The following is a 22525-nucleotide window of genomic DNA, read 5'->3' as shown; positions in this document are numbered from 1 at the left end:
CAAGTCTTTAGTTTTGGCACTGTGCTAGATGTGAGTGGCTGATAGCATTGGTAAAGGGTGCTGTGAGTGGCATGCTTGCAGAACACAGATAACAAAGGTAATTTAATTTGTGACTGTCTTGATGTCCTGTCTGTTATCTTTGGGTTTAGAGTCATATAACCTGTTTGCTGGGTGACTGCAAATAGACTCTTTCTCTCCCCCTCCTCACTTTTCCTGGATATGGCACACCATGACTGTGTGGTTGTGCTGCTCTAGGATCAGTTGTATGCTGGTTTGTTCTGCTGCTGCCTTCCTTTCGCCTCTTGCAGATCACTTCCTTTCTCTGTGAATCTTGCTCCAGCTATTAAAATTAAACTTTGTCCCCTATCACCTGGCAGAAAAATGTGAGGATTAATTAGCTAACATTTGTGCAATGCTTTGAAGATAACAAGTGTCATATAAAGTGCTAGAGATTTTCAGGTGTCATTTTTTGCCCTCTCTTCCTTAAAAATCCCATTATAGTGTTTTTGTCTTCTTTTTATAGTACCTCCTACGTGCTTCTTGAGTAGGTGGTATTTCTTTAAACTTCTTGAAAACCTAATTTTTAGTGGGGGATTATGTGGCATATGCTTTGCTCATGCCCTTAACTTCTGTAGGCAAATGTGCTCGTTCAGAAGTGATACCTGAAATATTTCATCAGCAGCTTGTTTAATATATGTATGGTGCCAGTGTCTGGCTTGAAGAGGGAGAGCTTCACATTCATAAGGAGAAAGTTCTTTGTCAGTGTTAGTAATTTACCCTATTAAGGTCAGCTGTTAATTAGTAAATAGTTGCACGGGTGGGGGGGTGGGGGGTTAGGTTTTCCGTCACAGAGCATTCAAAACACAGTGATAAACCATACAATTGATTTGCTACTCAGCCCTTAAGAACATTCTTTAGTATAGACTATTATGCCTGTAGTTTAAACCCCACCGTTTAAGAACAATATGAACAGTAGAGTCTAGTCAAATCTTGACGTCTCCATGGTATTTTTTGCTACCTTCTATATTTGGAAAGTGAGCATAGCAAGCACCACGTTAAGTGGAATGTCTTATTTGTGGCATTCTTCAGCCTAAGTTAAAGAGTACTAAGACACCCTGTGTCAGGATTTTAATTTGCCTTCCTTTGAAAACAAAAGAAAATGTAACACTTGCCTCTTTGCAGATATGATCCCCCCACAACAAAATGTCAGTAGTGCTTCAGTTTTATAATTTCTGGAACGGCTTGTAGTGAGACTTAACTGATCTGGATTATGCATGCAGTATTATGCTCTTCCACAGAGGAAGTGTCCAATGGGCATATCTGCAAATGTAAATCTGTTGGGCAAACGCACAATTTTCAAAAGCTGTGGGCCTTGCAGCGCAGAAGTTGCTGATTTTCCCATGTATCTGCTGGAGCACTCCTCACCTGGCCATCCCGTGCTGCTGTAGGTGTGGGAGTCTCTGCTCCCCACTTAGACCATAGGTGGCTTTTTGGATTGGTCACAGATGTCACTGAGTAGCCTTTGTGCTGGGAGTCCTCAGCAGGCTGTGTTTTGTGAAGCCCTGCCGGGGCAATTGGCAGAAAATGGTTTTGTGATTCCAGTGGGATTGCCGAGACTACTGCAGGGGCCACTTCAGCTGTGACCCCTGAAGTCTGAGACCCAAGAGCTACTACCCTTTCTCTTCCCCACTCCACAAAGTAATTTTCTACCAGGCTTCCTTGATGTACCTTTGGATAACAGAGCTAACCTGTCTCCTCCCATCTGATTTGATTAAAATGTTTTTACAGCTATTTTAGATATTAATCATGAACGGAAAAACGGTACTGTCCTACTTATCACTATCCATCTTGGAAGGCATTTGTTACAAATGGCTCAGTGATCAAAGCAGCACAACCCTGAATGTAAATAGCAGCAGAGGGAGGGCTCCTGAGTGAAAAGCAAGCAATTATTGCACAAGGTCAAGAGTGGTTTGTATGATGAACAGGGAAGATAAAACATCTGCAGTCAAACTGTGATTCTTTGTAAACAAGGGGGCTTTGGATTTGAACATCTTGTATTTTTTAGTGGGAAGGAATTGGGGAGAAGGAAGCAATGGGTCAGTTTCTCCCTTCTGCTTGCCTGAGGATGACTTAGACCTGGTATTGTCAGTGGGTGCACATTTCCTGCACCACAGGACATGGCTGTGTCACCAGTTGATCTGCAGATTTACGCACATCTCTCTCCACGTTACAGAGGTGTCCCTTCAAGTCAGCTTTCTGAGGTTAAATGCACAGTCCATCACAGGGCTCATTTTGGGAGCTGAGTGGGAAAGGAAAGGTGAGATTCTGTCTTGTTGAGATTTCTTGCCTGTTCTCCCCCTCCCCATTTTAACGTGGCAGATGAGACCTTTGTTCAGAATGTGAGCTACTCCCCTCCTAAAGAAGTTAATAATGAAATTAAATTCAGTCATCTCCATTACTGCTTGGAATTTTGAGGCAGGTTTCCTCTTCAACTAGACTCCTATAAAATTCCTTGTCAGACACAATCTGTTTCATATGCACAGGGTTGCTGATTGATCATATTTACAGTGGGTTGAGTGCTGTTGTCCCAAAATGAGAATGACACCAGTGGGTGGCTAAGCTAAGGCAGAAATCTGAGTCAATGTCTTCCTGAAAAAGTGGAGTTTAGAAATTGTGGTCGAGTGTAAGGCTGTGTCCCTGCCAAGCAGCAGTTGTGCTAGAGTCTGTTGTCACATCCCCAGCTATTCTTGATTAATAGTGTGCAAATTGGCTGCCTAATTATACATGTGTTAGTGTGTGCATAAAAATTGCATGTTGACATATGGATTCAGGCACCTAAGCACTGTTTCATCTGCATATCCATTTATACTTTTTATGTATTATTTGTGTCCAGGGAAGTATATATTTCGGGCTCTTGAGCTGGAAATAGGAGAAATAGGGAATAGATTTTCTGTCCAGCGTACAATCTACTCTTCTGATAGAAATCAAAATTAAATAAGGAGGATCTATTTTCTTGTTTTTAAAACTGTGTGTTTTCATTGCCCTTGATGTAAAATAGATACATAAGTAATTCTCCAGATATGCTGCTTATCCTTAGCAAAAGACCATGCTGTCACAAAGCTTTTGTGGGGAGCAACTCATAAATTGAACTGTGTTCTGTGGGACCAGTAGTTAAGCGTTTATCACATTTAATTTGAATAATAAATGTAAAATATGAAAATACATTCTTGTGGCTGTTTGAAAGATATTCCTTTTTTTTATTTTAAAATGAGATTCAGAGAAGAGTAAAAACTTGAGAAATAAGCTGTGCTTTCTCAGATCCTTGATGATTTTGAGAAAACATGGCCTGAGGGATGACCACATTTTTCAATAGTGTCAGTCCTAGTAGTATAATTAGCAAATAGTTATTTGCCTGTAACTCTTTGCCTTCGGGTTTCTGAAAGCTCAGATCTTCCTCGGGTACCAATTCTAAGGGAGTGGGGTTGTGGAGTGTTTACTGCTCTTTAACACATGCATATACTTGGCAGCTCTGCAAGGAATTCCTAGAGAGTGGGGAAAAAAAGAAAATTAAACCTTTTTGACTGATCAGACTTCTGCCACTAAGCTTGCAAGATCATATATTTAAATACATACTTTGAAGAACAGAGACAGCTAGAACACATGGGGGTTTTGTACCTTGTACTTGAATAGCCATGTCTCAGCAGTTTTGATTTGGGTTCACTTTTGTTTTCCTTGAGAGTCTTTCATGCATCTCAGACACTACAGTCACATGACTGATGTGTGACCTACGCCATAAAAATTCTGTGAAAATAAATTCAGATTGTGATCTTGAGCTGGGGAAAGTCTGCAGACTAGAATTGCTATGAGATTTGCATTTCATAGTCTGCCACGTGTAGCCTGTCTTTTTTTGAAGGTCTCCATCAAAGTTTTGTGCATCTGAGGACACCAGGTGACAGTCATGTCACCAAGGCAGCCATGGATGAGGACATGTTATGATAGGCAGCTGTGCAAACACAGCATGAAATAAAATGGACCTTCCCCCAGTTTTGTTGCAGTTTCTCACTGCCATAACTGGCGAGGGTGGCAGAGATGTTGCACGTGTTGGTCCTATAATGCCTTTTACTTTAGCAGGTATGGAGGTGGGCAGCTTCTTGAGAAAAATACTTGGAGCATTTTTCAACTTTTCAGCGGTGGTCGTGAATAGGTTTTAAAGCTTTAGGATGCTCAAGTGACAAGAAAGTTTAGCTTGTTTCTTATTTATAGATTTCCATATGTGTGAATGTAGCACTTCCTGACGCATATGAAAAGAGGCTTCCTGCCCAGGAGGGACTGTCACCTTTCTTGACCTCTTCTTTTTTTAATATGTGCTCATCTCCTCTTGTGCCCTGGATTTAAACAAGCAGCAGTGTGCTTGATTGGGCAGTGCCTGGCTGATGAGCTCTTCTGCAATATGTCTGGAGTAAATCTACCTGAGTCATGTCTTAGAAATGAATTTATATAGTACAGTACATGCAAATTATCTTCATCTTTGCTGCTGCGTTACCTGTGTGCAGGAACATGAGTTTGGTTTTCTGTGGAAGAGTGTAACTGCTCCCATAGAATTATTTTCGCCCATCCTCTTAATCTTACATTGTTACCAGAGCTAGTGGCTGTAGCCCTGCTGAGGATGTGGTTGCTGGTACAGTCATCACTGCTGTGACTCTAGAGCAGGCAAAGCCGCCCCGTGTTTGGGATTGGTGTCTGGTGGAATTGACTCCTTGATATTCCTTGCCTTCAACAGAGCTGGTAGGGAAAGCAGGAGTTCTTCTGTAGGTTTAACCATAAACCATCCTCTCGTTTATTCCTGGGTAGGGTCTTGATTAATTTCAGCAGGAGAAAGCTGGAGAGTGCAGAACTGCTGAATTCTTATCAGTTTGCAAACATCATATAGCACAAACAGGAATTGGGGCTGGTGAATTTCTCTGCTTAGCCGATAACCTCCCAGTGTTGCTGCAGCTGCCTTAGATGTGCAGGCAGGGCATTTCTGTCCAGCTCAATGTCTTTAGCTTGGACCTTTTGGGTTTTATAACCGGGAAAGGCTGCAACATTCATCTTAATTAAAGGGAAATGATGATTTATTCAGCTGGGCTGACTGGTGTGCTTGTATGCACAATACCTTTCCCGGTGGGTTTTGGGCTAAACCATAGGAACAGAGAGAGCTACTGTAGTAAAACTTCAGGAAAATGAGTAACATATATTGATTTGATACCTGGAGAGGAACTGGGCAAAGAAGGAGTGGATATATGCAATGTGACATGCGTCTCCCTCCAAATGCCTGCTGTTCCACCAGCACAGTGAGTTTTCTGCTACTGGCAACACTGACAAGGCAGTAGTTAAAGCTGTCATTGTTTTCAGAATCCAATTTTTCAAGAGCGTTACAGCTCTGCCATTATAAAGAAAGAAAAAAAAAAAAGAGAATTCCTGAAATTGGCAAAACAGCCTTTCTAGCTGGAAAAGACATGGAATGCCTCTACTTAAAACCATAAAATGGTGTGGGTTGGAAGAGAGCTCAAAGATCATTGGTATTGGTAAACACTTTAAACAAACTTTACAGTATCATTTGGTGTCATGTTGAAAATGGCTTCTGTGGGGTTTTTTAGTCCAATTGCTTCTTTTTGATAGAGAGTTCATAGACTAGAGTATCCTTAATTGAGTCCAGTTTTTTAAACCAAACAAGCAATCTGCAATTTCACTTTTTCCCTGTGCTCAGCCTTAGTTTCAATTAAGCTTATTTTTTGTCTTCTGTAACTCAAGGCAGAAATAAAACTGTAAGACACTTGAATAGTTACAAAAATTGAGGTGAAGGGAAGAGTTTTTTAAAAAAATGCTTAGCATTATAAAGATCTGCCCATAATATTGGATTAATTTTTCCTGTGCAGCTCCTGATTGTAGTGGTTTTGGGAAGCACTGTTCATGTCTGTGTCACCTCACTTAGCCCAACTATATTTGTCAGCTTTCATTGGCAACACCGTGCATCCATCTCAGAAAATACACAAATGATTCACATACATCAGCCTGGAGTGGGAAGGCTGACCTCTGGACATCTGGGTTTAGAAGACTATGAGTCTTTTGGTTGAATTAAAGCATCAAGGACATTTATGCTGAAGGTAGAGGCTGATTCACAAATGTGCTCACTTCCTTCTCACAGTCTGACCGTCTGGTCAGCAGGGCTCAGTGGTGGGATTCCTGCCTGCAGAGTGGGGTAACTTGCTCACTCTTAGATTTTATGTTATTAGGTGTATTTTCTAGTAACTTCTAAGTTCTCAAACATCCTGGTTGTTCTGAGGATGATCTCCATCTCAGCTCAGCTTCTCTCCATTACCTCGTGTGTCCCAGGATTCCCTTCATGGCCACTCTTTTCCACATGTAAAGACTTCTGGCATTTATACAGTCTGCATCGTAGGTGCAGATTGTGTTTCTGAGCCTCAGTGCCTGTGGTGCTTGGAAATAGCTGAATTTGAATGAAGTGCGTGCCTGGGGCTGCGTGTTCTGACTTCATTGGCTTAGTCTCTCCTTTAAATGCTGCAGGATGTAACACATGGGATGCAAGAACAGCCTTTTACTTCTTCACATCCATGGTGGACATATTTTCCAGCCTGGTTGGAGTAAGGCACGATCAAAATCAGTTCTGTAATTAAGGAAATGTTGAACCTCTTGTGTGTGTTAGGCAAATGAGCTAAAGCTTTTAGCCAAGCAATTAAGTGTTAAGGTTTTACTGTAAGGTGAATGGAAACTAGATAATTTTTCCAGCTAAGCTTCCCTTAATCATTCCATTAGCACAAATTCAGTACAGTGCAGAAGGGAAGCAGCATAGCCTGATGGATAAGATTATAATTATATTATTATTATTGAAGATTACTGCAGTAAGAATAAGCAGTAAAGGCCCCAGCTGAGGTTATGGTCATAATTTGATAGGAGTTTTACTTTATGACAGACAAACTCTGCTCTGGAACCGTCATGATTTAAATAGACTAAAAGATGCAGTGGAAAATAACTTGTTTGCACAGATCCAAAACTGAGATGCAGAGAGATTAAATGCTGTGTCTTCCATGTGGCCAGTGGAAACTGAACAAGACACTGCTGTGTGTCTGTTTGACATGGTGTGGGCACTGGGAAACATGAGCCCAGCTCCACTTTGGAAGAGTGGGTGGGAGAGGGTTGTGCTTAGTGCTGTAATGCGGATACTGGATTACTTGCATTTTCTGTTCTCATTTCCTACATCTGCTCCCTGTCAGTGTGGGTTATTTTAACTTCATGGCTCTCGCTGTCTTCTGTAGGGTATCAAAGTACTGAATTGAGTTTGCAGCATATTCAGAGATGTAGGGACAAGAGTGCAAGCTCAAAGTGGCAATTTGCTGCTTCTCTTGGTAAAGTATATTAAATTTACATAAGAATTGTTATCTGATTATCTGATTTGGGATCCAACTTTTAAAGGGGGTGGCATCTTAACTAAAACCATATTTCTTGATGTTGTGTTCATCTTTACATTTAAAGGTACTTGATAGGAATGTATTGGCCCAGTTTCAATAAATCACGTGCCTGGCATTTCTTCTTTTGGTTTTGCTGATGAAATCAGTGTGATAGCCTATTTAAGGCAGCATATCTGAAGATTATAAAAAAACATCACAGCAATTTGCAAAAGCAGGTTGTCTTTGTATTTATGACTGATGTTTTTGGCTCTCTGTTTCCCTAGGCATTCTTGCCAGCATTCTCGTACTCATTGAAGGTGTCTCCGCTCATAGAAAAAATAAGTGATCACAAGGATTTTAAGAAGCTTCTCAGGACACGGAATAATGTACTAGTGCTCTATTCCAAATCTGGTAAGTATTTTTTTTTTAATCTTTTTTCTTTTATGTCACAGCTCTTTGTACCCAACAAGGTGTGTACCAAGGGGCTTCTATGTGACGGTAAGGGCTTCTTTGGAACCAGTGTTCTTTGTTTTAATTCAGAGGCTCCTGATGTTTCAAGATTAGAGTCATCTTAATTCAGCCTTCTAATCGCCCTTTGACATTGGCAAAAATGTACTTAATTCTGGCTTTGCCTCCAGAATTGGCTCCCTGTAATAAGAGCTTTCTGGTCTGTTTATCACAGTAGTTTGCAAGTTTCGATTTCCTGGTGACACTGAAAGGTGTAATGAATAGTTACAGTACTGAAATCAATCCATCTTTGCTTCTGACAGTTTTGAGTGTCCCATGGTTGTCTTTCAGCTTTAATTAACAAAATATAAAAATAAAAGAAGAACTGTTGTGTAAGATGGAAAATGACTCATTTCACATTATGCCACCTGTCCCCTTGAATCTTTTTGTTGTTTCCTCTGTCATTCAGGCTCACCATTCTGGCTGTGTACTTACCTGTTTGCTCTTCCTTTGCTCTGTTTGGCTCCTGCTGTACCTTTTCTCCTTTCTTGCCTTGTTTTTTTGGGGGTTGTTTTGTGTAATGCCATGTAAAATCAAGAAACTAAACTCCATACACAAGTGCAGAATGCTTCTATGAATGTGGAAGTCATTGGACAGCAAGAAGTAAAATGTGTAATTAAGATAATTTTCCTTAGTGCTGTATTGTTTTTGTTGTTGCTTCATCCTTCTTCCTGTAGGCAGATGGGACAAGATGATGCCTTATTTGGGTGTTGGGTCCTCCTTTTCTGACCTGTTGCAAAGTTCTTGTGTCATTTAAACACAATGATGGTACAGTTGCTCTGGGTTCATAGTGTATCAAATTGGAGAAGTATATGGTGACCAATATCCACCTCCCCCTTTTTGCAGACACAGATGTGCAGATGCTGGATTAATTAACTTTATTTCCTATAGCTATGCTTATTCTGAAACAGTTAAAATTATATACGTGGCTTATTTTTGTGTTAAGATACTTGTGTTTTGCTGTAGTGGGGAACTTTGAGCACTTGAACTTGGCCAAATGGTTTTGTAGTAACAGGTTCAAAGTGAAAATCATAAAAGAGTTTCTAATGCTTTTTGATTTTTGAAAGGAACACTTTAGATAAAAAGACATCTGTATTATTCAGCTTCTTAAAGGGAAAATTTTCTTTTTACGCTTAATATTATAAGTGGTGGTTACTTTCATTTTTAGCAGCACAACCAGAGCACTTCAGCTGTGACACTCATCTAATAAATGTTGCCCTATGGGCATTGTTCAAAAGCCATGTTATGGAGATTTCTTTTTTTCTGTTTTTGTTGTTTAATTGGTTGGTTTTAGCAGTCTAAAGCATTGCATACAGAGCTGACTGTGGAATTAATGTTTCTTCCTGAAACAGTGATCCTTACACAATTAGAAATCTCTTGCTCAACAGTCACCCAGAAAGAGGGGAGGGGAAAAAGGAGATGGGAATTTGGATGTCCAATTTCAATCCCAGATATATATCCCCCAGCTATGATGAGATGTTGGCATCTGGTCATACTGCTGGAACAAAGGCTTTACTTCCCAGCTGAGCAGAACTAGATGTCACTTTCTATTGCAATCAGAAAATTCATTGGTTTTGGGAGGTGTCATAATTTGTTGATGTTTAGTTCCACCTACCAGCTGGGTATCCTACCAGGAGTACTCAGCTACTGAGTATTCAGCTATTCAGGGGACAAATGTCCCCTGAATGCTTATTTTTAAAAATGTATTTCTCAAACTGTTCCACTCTAAGTGCATGCAAAGAATTCCCCCACCTAAGTCTTTGTGTTGGTGAGAGGTGGCAATTGCATGGTATTGGGGGTATGAGAGTTTCTTGAGAGCTGATACGTGTGGGTTGGTGTCTCTGATGGCATCAGGCCCAAGTAAAGTCTGCCAAATACAGAGGCTGTTTCTGGCTCAGGAGATTGTTGAGGTAAAAATTGTGAAAGTTTAGAGATTATTTGAGGGGTTATCCCTACAAGCTGGCTCTACTTGTCTGCTCTGACATCTACAGGCCCTCGCTTCCTCAAATGCTGGAGACAAGATATTGGTCTACAAAAGCATTCTGTCTGTCCCAATATCTCATTCTTACATCCAATTACTTGAAGTAGTTGTGGAGATCTGGAAGAGGCTCTGGGTTTCTATTTTCTGTTTATTGAGGAAGGAAACAGTTCCTGTTAAGATTTTTTGGGGGCATGGATACTTATTTGTACTGCTATATTTTTCTCTCTTCTGTTTATTTTTAATACCATTTATAAGACTCTTTTGGAATTGTAGTGTTTTACAAAATCTATACATGTGGCATGGCATTATGAAAATCTCTACTGGGTATTTATAATACAGCCAGTACTTGGATGGACCTTTTCTGGGTACTGCTCATGACTGTTGATTTGGGTATCTCCCAGGGTTATTATGAGAATAAAATCTGCTATTTTCTGTGTATGGCTGGGGTAGAATTAGGGAGGCAGAGATGCTGAATGACTTGCCCTTACAGCTGATGAAAGTCCTAAATGAAATTGCACTAATTAGCAGGCTGCGGTAAACTGGTTCATGCCCAGCCACAGGGAAAAAGGCAGTGTTGGGATGGAAGCTGATGGAGAGGACACAGTATAGCTCCATAAATGTAGCTCAAGGAGCGTATCTGGAATACCAATTTCAATGTCTTGTTTAAGGGGATTGAGGGAAGGGGCCACCCAGCTTCAGCTGCAGCCAGCTATCCTTCTAGTTTACAGATTTTACTGATCCCTGCTGCAGTGGTTTCTTCAAATGAGACAACATGTTCTTCTGGTGTTTCGGAACATAGAAATGAAACATTGTGTTGTTTTGTGTGGAGTAGTAATGCTGTTGTTCATTTAGTTTTATTATTTAATTTTGTCTTCCAGCATCTGCTGCTGAAAGTTCACTCAGATTACTGTCCAGTGTGGCCCAGGAGGTGAAAGGACGAGGTACTATAAGCTGGATAGACTGTGGGTATGTGTTATGCTCTCTTCCTTCTTATTTTCCCTTTCCTCTTTTGGCTTTTATTACTATCTTAGCTTTTTTGATGGCTCTGAAACTTTTTGCCTTTAACTGGACCCACATAATTCTGTGCAGTTTCTTCTGTAGGGAACTTGTATCTTACCATCTTCTCTTCCTTTGAACGAGTGGAGGGGAATAATTTTTTTCCTTATGGCTGTTGTTACTTCTCTGACAGCATGTTTTTCAGCCTTAAGCTGAGACCCCAGCTAATATTGCCTTTCAGAGGGGACACACAAGGTGCAAGCTTTTTTTCCACAAGCCACAGGAGGAGAATCTCACATGTTGTGCCTCAGCTGGAGGGCAATGTAATTCTGCTCTGACAGCAAATGTATGAGCAGTAAGGCTGTTTGCTTGGTTTTGAAACATCCACCCATTTGGGTTTCTCAATAAAATGTGCTTTCTTTTAAAGACCTTCCTCTGTGCTGACATAAGTTCCTGTCAATTTTTAATGTGAAGGCAGAGAAACTTGTTTTTGTAAGTGGTTGTATGTGTGGGGAGGAATGAACAGGTGTGTACTTTCTGGTTTGCAGATGTGAAAATCTCCACTATGGTTCAACTCAGTAGTAGTTTGCTTGTGGTTTTAGCTTGTGTTTTGTAGTACCTCTGCAGCTTTGAGAGCTTTGCCTGCAGGTGGCAAGTTCCCCTTCGTGCACTGCAGAGGAGCAGCTTGCTGCCTACCTGTGTGTTTGGGTGGATTGCCATGGTATGAACAGATTGTACACAGTGCACAAGCTCTGCACATCATTTGGCTCACTTAAAATTAGACTTTTTAAATTAACCTTCATCCATCAAACAGTGACCCACAATAAGTCATTGCTAAATGCAAGTTATCGTGGGTTTGTTATTGCTAACCTGCCCTGCTCCCCACCTGTCACCAGGCAGGTATCTCTTCTGTGGACTCCTCTTCCTTCTGTTTGCATTCTGCTGGCCTCGTCCAAGTGCACACACTCTTTGATCTCTGCCCAACTGGTGGGGACAGAGTTCCAAGTCATCTGCTGGCAGAAAGCAGGGCTGTTCCTCAGAGGTCAGTGAAGCTTGTACCACTTGCCACCTGCTGAAAAGCCAGTCAGTAAATTGTATTGACTCTGACAAGGTGAAGGTTGTGAGGAGTTCTGGCATACCTCTGAAATCCATGAAAACCAGTCTCCATTTCTAACATAAGCACTGATAGGTAATTTTTTGTTGTCAGCAATGAGGGCTAGCAGATAGGATACTGAGCTAGCTTATTGGCTTCAGTTTCTAATCAGCTTCAGTTTCTGGTTATGGACTGGTTGCTACCTTAGTGTCTTTTGTTTTAGGCTACCTCTGTATCGGGGGACATACTGCTTACTCTGTGTGTGTCTGTGGTATATATAAATGCTGGATGATGAGGCTGTTCAGCTGGCCCTTCAAAATGCTGCTGTAATACAACTAAACAATAACTCCCTTCAGGATTTTAGTTATGGGTTGAAGAAAGAAGGATTCTGTGTTTAGGACTTCAGTTTGAAGTCCAGGGAAGTTTTGGCACTTAGTTCAACACGTCAGTCTCTGCTCCTGAGTTTGTAAGTAATGGTGATGGGGAGGGAAATGTATTGTTTGGTTTTGTTGTAAAATAAACTTCAATTCATCAAACCCTAATATATTCTCATTTTCCAAATGTTGACATCTAGACCAAACTTTGTTGTGGAAGCTACTTGCAAGAAATGTATTTTCAAGTCTCTCCCATTCAGTGCTTTAATACTTCTCATAGGAAGCTTGGTACTTGCAGTGCCTTTCCTCTCACTGTGATGGGGTTATATTGAAGGGTGAGTTAATCTCAGACAGTGATGCAGCATGGTGAAAGTCATCCTGTAAGGGATTGGGAATTGATTGGTAGGTTCCCAAAATTTTCTTTGACACCAGTAATGCTACAATCAGATTACCACTTGCCGAGTGGCAGGCAGTGACCAGGATGCTGTAACATGGCAATAGGAGTAATTTTCTCTTTGTGGGTAAAGCAGAGCTGTCTTTCATGTCTTGTTTGGGAAGAACCTGGAAAAAATAGCTGGGCATCTTTCAGACATGGACTTCTATCCCTTTTATCACTCCTGCTAAGGGATACTATAACAGAGTTTGTGAACTTGCTTCATGGGGCAAAGTGAGCTGGAAGACTGGCTTGTGGTAATGCAGGTCTTGGTGGATGCAAAAAGAAAGCCTAAACAAATAGTTTGAGTCTAAACCAAGTTTTGTGGTTGATTTGCTTGTTAAGCTTTTGAAGCATTCTGAAATCAATCTAGTAGTGTTGAGGTAACTTTTAAACTTCTTTTTTTTTCATGAAAGGTTTTGTCCTTTTCTTACTGCTTTTTAAAAAATTGTATACAAGTGTCTGCAAACCACTGCCCACCTTGCTGCAGTAACAATACCAGAGGCTGCACTAGTGCGGTCTGCCCCAGGTCACAGAGCACCAGTTGTAGGGCCTGGACAGCGGAGTCCTTCCAGAGTGGCTCAAGCCACTCTCCTGCAGCAAGTATGCTGGGAGGCTTATTTGCAAGTCTTCATGCTGAAACAAACAGCAGACAGATGCTGGGATATTTACAGCACAGGCTCAATTTGTTTTACAAATACTGACAAGAAATGTCTTGTTTGGCAGCAATATTTAGTGGGGAATTTTGGCTTTGCTTTTCACATCCTGCTGTACTGGGCTTCTTTGCCTTCAGATCCAAGCGTTAGCAAGGCTGGCATACATGCAGAGTTGTGGTTTGTGCCTCTGCTTCCCTGTGGCGATGACGGCAGTCCTTTTCTTTCCTTTTTCTTTACTGGCGGTGCTTTTTTTGTTTCTTGTCATTCTCCTTCCCCTTATTTTCAGGAGAGAACATTGTGCTGCACAGACCGAGATCAGTGTGGATGGCTAAGTCTCAGCAGCATGTTCTGTATTTCATGCAGTGGAGTGCAGGTTTGTGGCTGGAAGTGTGGCATTCAGGACTGAATGCTGGTTTGCATGGAAACCGTGCTCCTTGGCCTTGGCTTCTGTTATATCTGTGGTATAAGGCAGAGATTAGCATTGAGCTTTCAGTTCCAGGTTGAGTGGTCTCAGGGAGAGAGGGAAGTTAGTTTTTCAGCATGATGTAGGGAAATACTAGGTTTCTTTCTGAGACAGTGTCGAGTAGAGGAGGTTGCCACTTAGTTTGTCACTTTGAGGCAGGGTAGCAGAGATCCCCAGAGTGCTGGGGCTTGGGAAGTGTAGGGCTGGGAATGCCGTGTACCTGGCTTTCCTGCACAGCTGGGCTCACTTGTGCCAAGTGCAGCGCTGGAGTGTGACCCCCTTCATGTGGCACTGCAGATAAGGTCCTGTTCAGGAGAGCTCAGTCAGTTCCTGCAGGCAGATTGACGCCTCCTTCTAGAGATGAAGGGGCAACTTGAGAATTGCTCATGGCATTGAAGTGGTCACTGTTTGCTGCTGTGTGCTGAGATAGCATATGTGGCTCTGTACACAGTTAAACATGAAGCTATTTCAATTGTGAATGAAAGACCTAGCAGTGCTGTGACAAAAATATGTTTTATTTTAGCCTTTACATGTTTTAATTAAGAAGTCCTTGCTGAGGCATTTGACACTGAATGAATGGTGGTAATGGTGGTGTGAGACAGGAGAATACTGATATGAACTAATTATGCCTGGTGAGATGCATGGTATTGGGGGTGGAGCACAACACTGTAGGTTGCTAAATCTTCAGTGTTCCAGAGAGATGCATCAGGCATCTTGGGAGCAAGTGTTCTGGGACTGGTGTCTGGGGAGATGCCACGTTAATAGAGCTGGGAGTCACAGCTTCTGTTCCTGACACTGCTAATGAGTCACTTCTTGTTACTTTGTGCAGTTACAAAAGGTATATCTGTTTTCCAAGCAACTGGGTAAATATTGCCTGATTCATTAGTCAGTGTTTATAAAAAAATGTGGAGAGCTTTGAAAGGGAAAAATGCTGCAGCAGCATGAATGAGTACTCTTTAGGGCATTCAGGTGAAATTGGAATGGGCATGTAAGAAAGCAGGAGGTTGTGCTATTTATTGAATTATTTTTTTAGATATAGGCTGATAGAAATTTGGAAAATTGAAGGGCATCATGGGGAGTTGAAAGCTTAGGATATCTGCAAAAAAGCACAAAAGGATGTGACATTTTCTGTCTCAGAGACTAGCTGCTGCTAACTCTGACAGCAAGTTGGGGTTTGTGCTGTAGAGCCTCTGCGTCCCCCTGATCTCCCAAAACCTCCATTTCTTTAAGGCCTGGTACAAGTGGAGGTAAGCACTGATATGGCCAAGTAAAAGAGGAATTTTGTTAAAAATAGGAACTATTTTTGGTGGCAAGTAAAAGTTAAAAAGTGATGTGCCTGGGAACACAGTAAGATGGAATTACCTTTTGAGTGAAAGAGAAAATTGTTGCTGCTTGTATTTAAAGCAGTCAAAGCTCTAGTCCCAGTTTGTGATGTCCCAAGGTGTTGTTTTGAAGAATAGTCATTACAAAGTTATTCTCTAGCCTTCTTAAGTGGGTTTTGTGATAGACCACAGTGTGGGCAAGGACTGATTTTACTTGGAAGAGTGTAACTAGTCTGGGTGAAGTGGAAAGAAAGTAAAATGGCTTTGTTGACCAGAAGAAAATGTGTTTGGCAGGTTATAAAGCACCTTGTGGTCAGGTACAGCTTTGAAGAGGTTGAAAGTAGCTCTCTCCATCTTGAATTTCATTTAGGGAACACTCCTGGGTTTTCCAGTTGCTGAACTGTCTCGAGTTTTTATTGACTATAACTCCTGCCTAATTGTGGATTGGTATTTTTTAAAAAACCACCCATTTCTTTGGCTCTGGGTAATTATTCTCTGCTGTAACTTGCATGGTTCCCTTTACTGTAGGTCCCAAACATAAACAAAGCTGTGTGATTTCCATCTGCTGTCATAGCGCGTGTGCTTGGCTTTAGCACATCAGACTGCTAGGAAGAGGAAATGCCATCTGGTTAAAGTGTCTGACTAATTTTTGTTTGGTTTTAATCCCACTTTTTCTGCTTTTGAGTGTCATTCTTTTAGTCCTTTTTTGTGTGTCATGTGCATCATTCTTGTAGTCCCCATCCCCAATAATTACTTATTATAGCAGTCCCATGACACTTAGCATAAAGGTGAGACCATAATTTGGCTGGCAAAGCAGTACATTCAAACCTACACAGCTAAACATGCTGGTTCACAAGAGAGCCAAATCTAAGGAGTATTTGTCTTTTCTGGGGTTTTCCTTAATATCCCTGGTTTTCTGTCTTTTAGATGAGGTCTTCCCAAATTTCTAATTTCTTAATGCTTAGATACAGAAAGGCTTTACCTATCCACACAGTCATAAATGAATGTGCTTAATGCCTTGACATAGCAGGGAGAAATTTCAGAAATAAGACTGGCAGTACAGATGGTGTTAGAGTAATTTTGCTCTCTAGTTTTTACTTTCATCTGATAAAGCCACTCAGAAGTAGGATTTATTTAAGAGACTAAGTCTACTCATCTTTCTTACCTGTAGCTGAATTTTAAAGCTGATGAAAAGCTTTGAAATTGCAAATAAAACTGACCAGATCTAATAGAGAGAGAAAAAAGAAAGGAGGAGTGCTGCTCTTGCCCTGGTGCAGCCCTTTCCATCCAAGCAGTTTTGTGGTGTCTGGGATTTCTGCATTTTTCTACAGTAGCCTTGAAGGTGAAGGGCAGCTCAGGGGAGGATGGCTCATAGTTCCAGCCTGGTCACAGGGGCTCTGTTTGCAGCTGGTCCAGGGGAGGTAAGGCAGGTGTCCCTGAGGAACGCTTTGCAAGTGAGTTATACTGCCAGTGTGGTCCTTGTGTAAGTGCCATTCATAAGGGCAAGCTGCATTTACAACATAGATTTTCGATGCCTTCCTCGTGTCTCTGTCATAACCTGTCTGTGTGGTTAATGCTCATTCACATTAAAGCCTTTTTATTTTACTGTAAGAGTGACCATGCAGGAAGTGCTATGCCAATCTGAAAAAAAAATCCTTTTTTAAGTAAGCTCTCAGTTCCTAACTTAAACCCATTTAGTTTGGTGTATTGCATTAATTCAGAAACACAGAGCAATTAACTAAATCCACAGTAATGATTGGGTGTATGAGCCTGAGCTCATGTCTGTTTCATCCTAAACTTGAGTATTCTGTGGGTTTTGCCTGGAGTTGCTCATTAGCCAGTCTTCAACGTTGCTGCTTTTCAGCAGGAGTAAGCGCATTCAGATTTAATGTAAATGAAGTCAACTCCATTTTCCTGCACCCATTAATTAATTTAAGGCATCCTCTAGCATCCGTCCTCTCCATGCCTGTGGTCCAGCTAAAGGTTGTAAATGGGTGTACAAAGGGCTGCAGCATCTCTGTGCTCATGGGTGACCTGTTCAAAACCTGCATTTTGGGGTTCTAGATTTGTGTGAACTCAAAGACAGAGTAGTAGTCATCTTTTGTCCCAGGTTAGGACAGTGCTCCCCTGTGCCATGGTGTGGGATGAGAGAAGCTGCTGCTTTGCAAAAAAATTTGAGTGCTCGGTGGTTTTGGAAGTTCATGCAAAGCCTTTGGTAGTTCTTGTGAATGTGTTTACCTTATTTCTGTGCAGGTATGTGGGCTGCCAAGTGCCTCTTGCTAATTTATATTTCCATGGAAAGTACTGTTCATTATAATTTCTTGACTTACTGCAGGGGCTGGAGCTTATAATTTTTTCTCTTAATTGTTTTAGTTTAACGATATGATGATACATACATGTTACCTCTTTGTCTTGGTTCTCTTTCTGCTTTTCGGCTTGCTTCTCCTTGCAGTAAGAATTCATCTCATGGGTTTTAATTTTCAAAAAATACTTCTTTTTAATCTTATTCCTCTAGATCCTTGGCCTCTCTAATTGACTAATGGGCACAGGGAGTCGTTTATATTGGGTGACAAGTGGTGCTGGGTCTCCCCAGCACATGGATTATTCTGTTTGCATTCTTGGCACGTTCCAGGGGAATGTTTGGAGCAGAAGGCTGCAATCATCTGCAAGGTGATTGCAATCCCCCCTTGAAGGGGGATTTTTGCTGCATTCTAGGGGGTAAAATCAGGCCCTAAATTCACATGGGACTCTGTCCTGTTCATCTGCTAATCCTTAAATCTTTCCAGCAGTGCATTTTCTGGTTTTGGCTTTCACTCTCCCCCATCCCTTAAAAGATTCAAGCTTTTCATGTGCCGTACTGTTTGACTGGTTCATTTGTTCTGTGCTGTGGAAACCTGTTGCTATTGTTACTTGTTCTAGAAGATAATTTCCATCAGGAACCCAGAATGGGTGCAAAACATTGCTTTGTTTTCAAGGCAAATCTTGTGTTTAAGCTTCCTGTGCTTATTACTTCTGCATCCGTTTCTCCTGGGTCCTTTTCGTATTTTGGTGCCTGCAGGTCCTTAAACCCCACTCAGGAGCAGAGTATCTAAGTGCCTTTCTGCACTGATGGCTGAGTATCGGTTTTCTGTTCAAGTAGGTGTAAGCCATTACCATCCAGCTCTTCAGAGAAGTGCAAGCCAGCGTGATGATTTGAGAAATGATTTTTTCCCTATGATTTTTTTTTTTTTTCTGATTTCAGATCAGTCTCGAGAGAGTTATACAGGAGGGTGTGGGATCATTATAGAATATGAGGAGCCTTACAAATGTGACACATTGTTAGCAGCAGTGGTTGTGGCAGTTGCTGGCCCGGGATAGGAGGGAGAAGTGAGGATGATGGGGAGGTAAGGCAGTGCCTGCGGTATGAGGAGAGTTTTGCTAGAATCAATCTGGTTTTGTTTGGTCAGCAAAGTACACAAACTGCTGTATTGTAAATGGATCACACAGTCTTTGTTGGAGGGTGGAATCAATAACTACAAGGAGCATAAGTCAAAATCCCATATTGTCCCCAACAATGGCTAATAAATTCCCTTTTTTAATTTCAAAACCTTGTAGGAGCACATCCAACTATAACTGTTAATGACTTCCTCTTTCAGATTAGGTTTGCGAGTGCAAATGTGTTTCATATTTTTAGGAGGCTTGAGGAAATTTTTGCTGCTAACACTTCTTTTGCTGTTTTTTTGGGGTCACAAGCTCAATTAGTTGTTTGGCAGGATCTCAACTCCATGCTTTCCCAGGATGTTCATCAGTCTGTTGACTGGAGAGTGTATTCTATGGAAGGTAGCCAGAGGGTATTGCAAAGGCTGTGCATTGGGCTGGGAAACCGTGTATGGTAATTCACTTCTGATAGCTGGCCTGAAATTGCAGTTGAACTTCCCTGAAGTTGTAACTGGAGTTCTCTGTGATCGTTTTCACTAGAACATAAAAGAATGAAAGTACCTGAACAACAGAGGCAAGAATGAGAGAACATGCTGGTAACAAGAAGACAGCTTTGACTGGTACCTTCCAAAGCTTTTCTAGTGTTGGGAGGCTTTCTTTATAGTCAGTCTTGCTTTGTCTTTGCTGTATTCCCTTGCTCTTGGAACCTGCTCTTTCTCCTTACCAGCTGTTGGGACAGTGACAGTGTTTGTACACTCACTGATACAACAGAGCCTCCATTGCACTAGTCTACAGGCACAACTGTGATATAAGGGACTGCTGAAGCATAATTTATGTGGATTGTTGAGCCCTGTTTCAGATGGCAAGATGTACAGATAAAAGAAAATCTGTTTGGAAATTGTGAGGTCTGTGGTTTGCATGTGGTTACATCATATGCTGATAGAGGAATGAGATAGTTTTTGTGCAGGTGCATTTACTGACCTGGTTACTTGGTTCTGTCAGCATTTTTATTAATTACTTTTCTAGTGCCTGGAAACCCTATAGTATGGGCAGAAAAGAAAGCAGGGTGCACTCTTCATTGCAAAGTGTTGGGGGATGGCAGGGCAGTGCCATGGAAGTGATGTGGCCACACAGCACGTGCACACTCTGCTGTTTCATTGGCAACTGGAAACACGAACGTTTTGGGATGGCATTTTTCTCATTGCTGAAGAGGAGATTTGACAGTCATTTCAGATCCTTCCTCCCCAGAGATGACTGTTCTCCCATCTTCATGAGAGGCCAATGGGCAGCATTACATAATAATGGAAATAATTAGGAAGCTGCAAAAGATGTTATTTGTGCTCATGAAAGAGAATGGTGCTGAGGATGTTTGGTCTTACCATGTTCCTTTGGGACCTGACTGGACAACATTTGAATTTGTCCCAAGGAGGGGGTTTTGCACTTCTACCTCCAAGCACCATTCTTGGGATCCATCCATCTTGGACTTGTTTTAGATTTAGAAACTATGTGGACTTAACTGCAGCAAAACTCCTGGGTCTTATTTCGTGTTCCTTCTGTCTAGCTTTACCTTCTGTTCTTTCTCCAAATTACCTTGACACATTGCTGCAAAAGCCTTTTTCTGTGTTGCTCTGCCTGCCACTGGGGACTGCCATCAATATCTCTCACTGCTTCTCCATTCTTAAAGCCATGAGTGCCCAGACCTGTGGGCAGTCCTGGTCAGGCAGAGCATCTTGTGCCACTCCTAAGGAATGGCTGTGACACGTCCCCCTAAGGAGCTGTCTGCACTGGGGGTGAGCCAAAGGAGGTCAGATCTCCTTCATGGGTCCCTCGCTGCCCTCCTGCCCTGGTAACAGCTGGCTGCCTGTGCTGAGGGATTATTCATGCATGCTAATGCTGATGAGGGACCCCAGAGGTTTACAGGGAGTGCTCCAGTTGGGCTTCCTGCCAGCTCCATCGTAACCCCCAATGGCAGAAACACGTCCAGGTAGAGGAGAGGGGGATGTGAATGGGAAGGGGTGAAGTGTGCACGCGATCTTTGCAATGCACGCTACCTTTGTTGTTATTTAGACTTCTTGCTTAAGTCAGCAAGTTCATTTTATTCTTCTTTTTACCAAGCTGTCATATGTCTTCACTTCTCCAGCAAAGGCATGTTTTGGAGCCCTGGTTTGGTTCTGTGGAAGGGGAAGAGTAGAGGACATGCCTGTGGGAGTGGAAGGAAGCTGTGCCATTGTGCCACTTAAGGTTTGACCTTATTCCCACATAGACAGCTGTTGGTTAGGTCCTTGTGGTATTGAAAGTAGGTTGATGTTTTGGATGATTTTCCAGGGAGATAATGCTGGATTATTGTAGGACTGCCTGCAAGGGTCCCTTTGTCAGTAGCACAGCGGGGACCTGCCAAGGTTCAAATTGCTCTGGACAGAAGTGTCAAGAGGCAGCCAAGGATGGCTGCTGGGGACACATTACTGATCTCATCCTCAGGCCAGTATTTCCCAAACCTAGTGCCTTTTCTGGAGTGACTTGGCCTGAGTTGGTGGAGTGCTGATTTTGGGGGTAGTTTCTGGCTTCTTAGGTTGTGGTTTGTTGGGTTTTTTTCCTATTACTTTTATTTCCTGTTTTGGTTTTGTTGGTTTTTTTGGTTTTTTTTTAACTTTTAGTCATTATAACAAACTCTTACACTGCCTCTTCAAGTGATATAATTAAATTGCAAGAACTGGAGTCCTAATTACCCTCTCCCATGTGAGAGTTGAGGAGCTCATCTTCAGAGAGAGGCTGTTGGCTGAGATTCAAAAGAGACAAATCTTAGAGCAGGCTGCATGTGTGCTGATATTTACTGTTATTAAGAATAATGGTCATTACCAAGTGATATCAGAGCAGGTTGCTCTTTGCAGGTTGTTTTTGTTTGTCTGTAAGTGAAGGCAAAAGAAAAAGCAGATGGGTCCATCTCTGCCATTTCTGTACGTCTCCTTTTTTGCTTTTTCCAAATAATTGTTAGCATAGCATCTAAGCTGGTGGGTCTGGCATGTGCAAAAAACTGCACTGATGCATGAAAAAGTTACTGATACATATTTAGACATTGCCTACTCTTGGAATTTGCTCCTCTTGTATCCCGTGCATCAGTGCAGATAACCTGTATAAACAGGCTTAACTCTCAATGCAGTGGTGCAGAGAATCTGCCCACTAAATGGTAGGAGACATACTGGAGCAAACTGCTGCTTTCTTTCCTGTGATAATGTCTGTGCATTCGGGCAGCTGTGTGAATCTCTGCAAATGGAGGAATCCTGAAAGCAGGGCACACTTAGATCCAGTGAAATAGCTATTCTTATCTTTTTTTTTTTTTCATAGAAACTCATGCAAACAGAAAATGAATTGCTAGGAGTTGCTAGCTGCTTACTCACAGGTATAGCTCAGTAGTAATGCTTTGTAGCTTTTTTCCACCATAAACCTTGCAGAATATTAGTATCCATTCAGATCTCTAAATGACACATAAGGGAAAATTACACTTTCTTCTCCATATAGTTAGAAACTGCACCGAATAAGTGGTAGAACAGCCACAGGATTCTCTTGATACCCAGTTTAGTCCTCTGTTTGTGCCAGAACAATTGTCTGCACATCTTGGGGTTTCACAGATCCTGTTGCTGAGGTTTCAGCATTACACTTGTTCACATCAAGCACCTAACATTTGTCTTGGCAAAGCTGAGATAGCCACAGAGACACCTGCACACTGGAAACATTTGGAAATGTCTAGAAGAGCACTTATAAATGTTGATTGTCATGACTGTAGTTAACTGCCCACACTCAGCTGCAGCAGCACCACAAAACCTCTGAGCCTGTCAGG

The 22525-nt window shown here is 41.8% G+C and overlaps 1 protein-coding gene across 1 annotated transcript in view; it reads left to right on the top strand.

The window, feature by feature from the left end:
• PDIA5 (protein disulfide isomerase family A member 5) overlaps nucleotides 1–22525 on the top strand; it is a 97574-nt gene that overhangs the window by 3940 nt on the left and 71109 nt on the right. Inside the window, exons 2-3 of the mRNA XM_058840220.1 lie at nucleotides 7733–7859; nucleotides 10815–10902. Of these exons, the coding sequence (XP_058696203.1) occupies nucleotides 7733–7859; nucleotides 10815–10902 (215 nt within the window). The remainder of the gene's footprint in view (nucleotides 1–7732; nucleotides 7860–10814; nucleotides 10903–22525) is intronic.

The sequence above is a fragment of the Poecile atricapillus genome, chromosome 5 (assembly GCF_030490865.1).
Source record: "Poecile atricapillus isolate bPoeAtr1 chromosome 5, bPoeAtr1.hap1, whole genome shotgun sequence".
Lineage (NCBI taxonomy): Eukaryota > Metazoa > Chordata > Aves > Passeriformes > Paridae > Poecile > Poecile atricapillus.
Note: the sequence above shows the minus strand (reverse complement) of the source record. Positions and strands in the feature narration are given on the sequence as shown.